At 35.8% G+C, this 8,059-nt stretch overlaps 1 protein-coding gene across 2 annotated transcripts in view; it reads right to left on the bottom strand.

The window, feature by feature from the left end:
• Window positions 1–4,590: 4,590 nt before the first annotated feature.
• LOC140492136 (peroxisome proliferator-activated receptor gamma coactivator 1-alpha-like) overlaps window positions 4,591–8,059 on the bottom strand; it is a 145,735-nt gene continuing 142,266 nt past the window's right edge. For both annotated transcript variants that reach the window (XM_072590943.1, XM_072590945.1), the window contains exons 10-12: window positions 7,011–7,132; window positions 6,746–6,897; window positions 4,591–5,866 (exon numbers count right to left, since the gene is read on the bottom strand). In XM_072590943.1, the coding sequence (XP_072447044.1) occupies window positions 5,763–5,866; window positions 6,746–6,897; window positions 7,011–7,132 (378 nt within the window). In that variant the 3' untranslated portion in view covers window positions 4,591–5,762. The remainder of the gene's footprint in view (window positions 5,867–6,745; window positions 6,898–7,010; window positions 7,133–8,059) is intronic.

Here is an 8,059-nt window from a genome sequence, read left to right as displayed (position 1 = left end):
TCTTCCAAAATGGACAACCTCACACTTGGCAGGGTTGAACTCCATCTGCCACTCCTCAGCCCAGCTCTGCATCATATCTAAGTCCCTCTGCAGCCGACAACAGCCCTCCTCACTGTCCACAACTCCACCTATCTTCGTATCATCTGCAAATTTACTGACCCACCCTTCGACTCCCTCATCTAAGTCATTAATAAAAATTACAAACAGCAGAGGACCCAGAACTGATCCCTGCGGAACTCCACTTGTAACTGGGCTCCAGGCTGAATATTTACCATCTACCACCACTCTCTGCCTTCGACCGGTTAGCCAGTTTTCTATCCAATTGGCCAAATTTCCCTCTATCCCATGCCTCCTGACTTTCCGCATAAGCCTACCATGGGGAACCTTATCAAATGCCTTACTAAAATCCATGTACACTACATCCACTGCTCTACCCTCATCCACATGCTTGGTCACCTCCTCGAAGAATTCAATAAGACTTGTAAGGCAAGACCTACCCTTCACAAATCCGTGCTGGCTGTCCCTAATCAAGCAGTGTCTTTCCAGATACTCGTAAATCCTATCCCTCAGTACCCTTTCCATTACTTTGCCTACCACAGAAGTAAGACTAACTGGCCTGTAATTCCCGGGGTTATCCCTATTCCCTTTTTTGAACAGGGGCACAACATTCGCTACTCTCCAGTCCCCTGGTACCACCCCCGTTGCCAGTGAAGACGAGAAGATCATTGCCAACGGTACTGCAATTTCCTCTCTTGCTTCCCACATAATCCTAGGATATATCCCGTCAGGCCCGGGGGACTTGTCTATCCTCAAGTTGTTCAAAATGTCCAACACATCTTCCTTCCTAACAGGTATCTCTTCTAGCTTAACAGTCCGTTTCACACTCTCCTCTTCAACAATACAGTCCCTCTCGTTCGTAAATACTGAAGAGAAGTACTTGTTCAAGACCTCTCCTATCTCTTCCGACTCAATACACTTAATACGTTAGGGAGTAAATTATCTGAACACTATATTCCAGGAGACATCCACATCCCTCATGATGAAGCCTACTGAATAGGTCAGTGTTCAGGGACAGAAGTGTGTAACTGTGACGGGGGTAGCTAAGGGGTGGGAGTGCAGGAGTCTGAGCCTTTGTAATTTGCCAACAGGCTTGATGTTCTAGTGGCCTACGCAGATAAAAGTGGAGGCAGAGTGGTGGAGAGCAAAATGATTAGGACAGCATGGTACTGGAAGTGCTTTAAGCAGGGGAATCTAAGAGGAATATAGAGGTGATGGGCAAAAGTATAAGAAGGAGGACATACACAGTTTTCTGTGACTAAGAGCAAAGGTTTGCATGATTGCCTTGCCTGCCCAGTGTCAGGGTCCTGGACACCTGTTTGGGGCTTGAGAGGGCCTTGCTGGAAGGGGAGGAGGGAGCCAGTGGTCATGGTCCATGTAGGTATTAATGAGACAGGCAAAGATAGGAAAGAGACGTCCTGTTGAGAAATTATTAGTCAGGAATTAAATTAAACTTGGGTGATAATCGTTTCATTATTACATGAGTCATGAACAAATTGGCACAGGATAAATAAACTTCGAGAAGTAAATGCATGGCTCAAAGACTGGTGTGGGAGAAATGGGCTTGGATCACTTGAGGTTAAGCACCACATTCTGGGGAAGGTGGAATCAAACCACTGGGACAATCTTCACCTGGATGATGCTTGGAGCAGTGTTATTGCAAGTCATATTGCTTTCAACTACCGGAAGATCAAATTCAGGAACATTTGGTAAATCATAGCTCAGACAGAAAGCAAAAGAAAAAGATGAAATATGGAAATGATAAGCAGGTGGTGACAGATAGATATCTGTCCCAGGGTAAATGAACAGGTAAGATAGCAAGTTACAAATAATAAAAGGACAGAACTAAAGGCTTTATGTCTGAATTTATATTGCACTCAAGACAAAACAGATGAACCAAAAGCATAAATAGAAATAAATAAAATTGATTTGACACCAATTACAGTCATGGCTGCAGGATGGCATATATTGGGACCCGAATATCAAAAGATACATGGAATTTAGAAAAGTCAAAAAGATAGGAAAATATGACAGACAGTCCTGTTAATTAAAAAAAAGTATAACAGAGAAGAATGACTTATGTTCAAGAAACTAGGCTACATAAGGGCCATGGATAGATATGAGAAGTGATAAAACCAAAACATCACTTGTGGAAGTGGTGTACAAGCCCCCTAATTATATAGGATGGATTAGAAAGGAAGAAATAAATGGAACTAAAACATCAAAAAAACTGGAAATCTGAAACAAAAACAGAAATTGCTGGAGAAATTCAGCAGGTTCAGCACCATCTATAGAGAAAAAGTAGAGCCAACATTTCAGGTCCAATGATCCTTTATTAGACCTATGAAACAAATAGAGCTTGTCAGAAATATATGGCAACAATCACAGTGGATATAAATATATATGTATACTGGAAAAATCAAACGAGCAAATGTCACTTAGGTGGGAAATGCATAGAATATTTTCAGGGTAGATTCTTCAAGCAGCATGTTCTGGAGTTCACCAGAGAGGAGGCCATAATGTACCTCGTATTGTACAATCAGAGAACATTAGTTTTTGACTTAATAGTGCAGGCACCCCAAAACAGTAACAATTATAACATGATTGAATTTTTCATTCACTTTAAAGGGAAAGAAGAGTAGATCCATGATCAGTATTCTAAATGTAAATCAGGACATTTATGAAGTCAATGAAAATACAGCTAGCTGATGTAAACAGACAAATGAGCTTAAGGGATAGGTCAATAGAGATGCAGTGGCAGATATTTAACACACATTTCAGAACATGCAAAACAGTTCAATCTCAAAAAGAAAGAATAAAAACAGAGTACACATCATCTATGCTTAACTAAAAAAGTTAAAGCTGGTTTCAAACTTTTAAAAAAGGCAGTTAACTGCATGAAGGTGGATGATGGGCCAGAAGATTAGATAGAATATAACATCAGCAAAGAATAACTAAAACATGGAGAGAAAAAAAATATAAAAACAGGTAATAAGAGTGTCTATCAATACTATTTTTTTAAAAAAGGAGAACAAAGTAAATGATTGTCCTACAGAAAGTGAGTCCAGAGTATTACAATGGAAGATAAGGAGATAGTCAATGAATTGAATATATCATTTTACATTGGTTCTCACTGAATAAGTTAAAAGTAAAATCCCCGAAATAGCAGTAAATCAGGAAATAGAAGTGGGGGGGGGAGAAACTCAAGAAAATTAGTATCACCAGAAAAGTTGTACTGAGCAAATTGTTGGAACTATACAAACAAGTCCCTGGATTCTAATGGACTTCATCCTTGGTCTTAAAAGAAATGGCTAGTAAAACGACGGATGCATTGGCTTTATATTCCAAAATTCTCTAGATTTTAGGAAAGGTTCCATTAGGTTGGGAAAAGAGCAGATAGTAAATAAATAGTCCCTTTCTTCAAAAAGGGAGAGAGACAGAAAGCAGGAAACTATAGGCCTGTTAGCTTAACATACAGAAAATGTTAAAAACCTATTACTAAAGATATTATAACAAGATACTTATAAATATTGAAAGTAAACAAGCAGAGTTAACATAGTTTTAGGTATCCTGTTTAACCAATTTATGTGAGAAAGTTCTTTGAGGAAGCAGCATGCGCTGTGAGTGAAATCAAAAGAGTGGATACATAGTATTTCGATTTCCAGAAGGCAGTTGATAAAGTGTCATGTAAAAGTTTAATTCAGAAAATATATGCTAATGATGTAGGGGGTAATAAATTGGCATGAATAGAACATTAGCTAGCAAACAGAGTAGAAAACACAGTCAGCATAAATGGGTTATTTTCTGGTTGGCAAGTTGTAATGAATGATGTGCCACAGGGATCAGCACTTACTCACAACGGTTATAGTTTATATATCTGACGTGAATGAAGGTATGGAAGGTATGGAAGGTATGGTTCCTAAACTGACTGATGTCACAAAGTATGTCAGAAAGTAAATTGTGAAAAAAACAAAAGAAAGTTGCAAAGTGACATTGATAGGTTGGTAAAGTTTTAGCAAATGGAGTAGAATGTAGAAAAATATGAAATTGTCTATGTTGGCATGAAGAATTTAAAAAAAACTTACTTAAATGGTGAGAGATTGCAGAGCCTCGAAATGTAGATGGATCTGAGCGTATTAATTATTTCATCATTAATTTATCAAATATTTTTACGGCATAGGGGATGAAATCTTAACAAGGAAAGGCAGCAATGTGGAATAATCAGGTACATCATGATCTTGATGAATGGTGGAGCAGGCCCAAGGGCTGAGTGGTCTGCTCCTATTCCTAATTTGTATGTTCATATGTATATAAGCGACCATATTAAATATACTTTTGAATGTGTCTTTAAACCATGATAGAATGCTAAATTGTGCAAGAGTAAACAACTACTATGTTTATGATTAGGTTTGATATGTCAGTAGATAGAATTGAACTAGTACAAAAAATCAATTCCTACATTATTTTATTGCTATTTATATTTAGTAGCAAATCATTGAAATATTGAAAAATAAAATACAATTGTTAAAAGAGTGTGGTTACATTCTGCGATTTTTATTAATGTAAACAAGTGCATTAAAGGGGCTTTCAGAAGGTTTAAACATATTTACAAGACATTAAAATATAATGTTTAATACAGTTTGTGATTTGAATTACTTCTCTAGGAAACTATAAGATATGATTTAAAAAATACATAATATGCCATTTGCTTAGAAGCTAGAGACTTATTTAATCACACTTAAAGCTGATGTGGAAAGGTATAAGGTTCCAAAGTTTTAATCTTAAGATCATAAATAAAATACATTAGATTACCAAAAATGGACTATATTTTAACTGCTTGGAAAAATCTAATTATAAAACAGTAATTAAACAAGTAAGGCGTTCCAAAAATTAAAAAATTGAAAGAAAAATCATGCTTCTTAATCTGAACTCCCCATACCTTCCCACTCACATTTTAAATGAATTGCACACATACTGAAACAATAATAAACCATAATTTCTTCTTTTTTTTTGTCAGTATATGATCTTAGATTAATTCATCAGCTATAGCTATAACATTCTGATGATCCCACCAATTAATGGAATTATCACTCATGCACCCAGGTATAAATTGTTCTTGATATGCACCTAATCAATGACTTACAGTACAGCTTTGTCAACCTAGATATGTTAGTTCACTATAATGATAGTAAGGTCTATAATATTACATGTAAACATTTCTGGTTAGGAAATTTCAGGACTGAAAAGGCAAGGCTACAGTTACAGTGCATAGTTGAAACAATGGAAGCACACAATAAATTACAACAGAAAACGCTTCAATACATGTAAACTATTACATTTTAAAATGCAGCACATAAAACATGTAAAACACCCGAGTGTTTAACCCCAATTCCCATTATGCTAACACGGTATCCCAAACTACAGACATTAAAATTGGTGAACACAGCTGCAACTCCACTATTATTGAATGTATACTTATGGGAATACAACAACCAAAGAGCAGTAGTTCTACTAAACTGCCCAAACTTGTGACATTTGACATCTACCCAAAGAATCACAGACAGAAGCAGCTTGGTTCATGTAAACTTCATTTTTGTTTCACTGTAAAAGGACAATGTCCCGTTCTACTGGACAGAGGTAAACAAATGAAAAGTGCCTTGATTGAGGTATTGTGGCATCCTCTGTAGGCAGTAGATATAAGGCCGTTACCTAGTCAGGCTTTTCTGTGCCTCTTTCAGCAAGCTGTCAAAATCCATAGTGTCATATTTGCTTTTAATTGGAGCAGGCTCCAGGTCTTCTGCGCTGGAATCTAAAATTAAACAAGTTATTTTTAGTTCTCTTACTTCTGCTTCATAAACTAAGGCAGATTTAATTGAAGTCCAATAGAATTTAAAGATGACAAATTTTGCTTATGTTTCTAGTTCCAGCACTTTACCTACTCACCAAAGTGTAATCTTTGAGACAGAAAATATCAGAATGTTAATACAAGGTTAATCTGCAACATACAAATTTCCATTGCATATTCCAATGTCTTTCAGCAGCCTACTGATTAAGATCATTCTTTCAACTATCCTGGAGTTTGTTAATGTTACTCATTAAGACTCAATGAATGCAGATTAAACTCATCTATGTACGCATTTACCGATCTTTTCGTAAAGAGTACACATAATATTTACTGAACCATGAGCAAAATCCATTGGTAAGGAATTTGTATTCTGGTGAACATTTTTATAATTAAAGGGATTACTTTATACACTTTCATGAAAATGCAAATATTAAAATGCCATATCATCAAAATGGCAGAGGTTTGGAAGCAGAACTCTTTCACTTAGAAACAATGCAGACAAATAAAGAGAATAGAGATAGATCAAATATCACTGAAAATGTATGTCAGAGCTATTTCCATCAGATCTGAACTACCTTCTGGAGAATAGCACCTGAACAATTAAACCAAAATTATGGAAAACATTCGGAAAATCTTGAATTTTGGTAATGGAGGAGAGGGAGAAAGTACAAATGCTAATTTTACTTTTCATATATTATAGTTTGAAATGAAGGGTTCTAAATTAAATATCCTTCAGCCAGAATATATTTGGCATTTTGTTTTCTGATTAACACCTCAAAACATAGAGCAATGTTCCTCATTGATTATATTCAGAAAAGTACAAGGACTGCTTTGCCCACTTACCCAGGTCAGAGTAACTGGCTTTCCGGAATCGTCTCAGTCCTCCATAGCACAATTGCAAGGCAGGTTCATTCTGCTTCTGCAAATTGTGTCCATTCTTGAGAGCAAAAGCAGCATCCTCATTGTAGCGATAAGCGATGTATCCATACATGTCGCTACATTTGAAAATATATGATTGTATTAAAACAGAAAATAATGTTGCAATTCAAAACATGCACCATAAAAAAACATGCATAGAAATATGCAGAACTGATTAATAAATTCTTACCCTCTGTCTTGACCAAGTAGTTTGCATTCTTCAATCTCTCCAAAGACTTCAAAGCGACGCTTTAGCTCTGCTTGAGTTATATTGCATGCTAGCTTTCCAACGTAGATAATACGACATTCATCCTGAACAAACAAAAACAATTTGGTGCTGTTTGTAAAATCTCGTTCAGTTCAGCACTTCCCTGACATGTTGTGTTAACTTATTAAAATTTTTTGTTTTTTTTTTGATCAGCAAATAACAGATTGTTTTCCTGTTAGTGTACGTGATCGACATGTTCATGCTGTCTTTAGCATCTAAAATTATGATTGACCTGCATAAGATTATAGGCTAGACACATTTTTAAAAATAAGGGCTGCATAGGGACTGGGGACTAGAATAGGTTTCATTTCAGAAACTTAATTGGAAATTAGTTCATGATAATGGTTTTCAAAATCCTCTTTTGTTGCATGCAATTACCTGGAACATTTTGCTTTGTTTAAAGGTATTATATGAAAGCAGATTGGTGTTGACCTATATGAAATGAATTTGGACAGTCATAGCAAAAGATAATAAATAGTAGTCAGCAATTCCAGGTAATTTCCAGGTTGACTCACAAAACATTGATCATTTCTTTACCTTAGCAAATGATTAAAAACACTGATACCAAGTGAAAAAATATTATTTTAATTAAATTTCAAAGTTAATATAATGAACTGCTTATATAAAAGAGTAGTGACTGGAACATTTTTTTCTTACCATTACGGTTTTATAAAATATTGGATAATACAGAGGAGTAATCTAATGAAAAGTTTCAGATTAGATCCTGAACCAGAGCGCCAAAGACTGAGCAGCTTACAATCATCACTGAATCTTCAATGATTACATCACAGGCCTTATGTCACATATTGATACCTGTTATTTGGGTGATTGTCAGGCTAGAAATTACTGTTTGTATTAGCACATGAACGTTTCGCATTCTAATATGGCATTCCTCTGTCTATTTTAGCCAAGTTATTTTAAAAGTGGCATATTTAAATTATAATCGTGAGTCCAGAAATATCACACAAAGT

This window comes from Chiloscyllium punctatum, chromosome 20 (genome assembly GCF_047496795.1).
Source record: "Chiloscyllium punctatum isolate Juve2018m chromosome 20, sChiPun1.3, whole genome shotgun sequence".
Lineage (NCBI taxonomy): Eukaryota > Metazoa > Chordata > Chondrichthyes > Orectolobiformes > Hemiscylliidae > Chiloscyllium > Chiloscyllium punctatum.
Note: the sequence above shows the minus strand (reverse complement) of the source record. Positions and strands in the feature narration are given on the sequence as shown.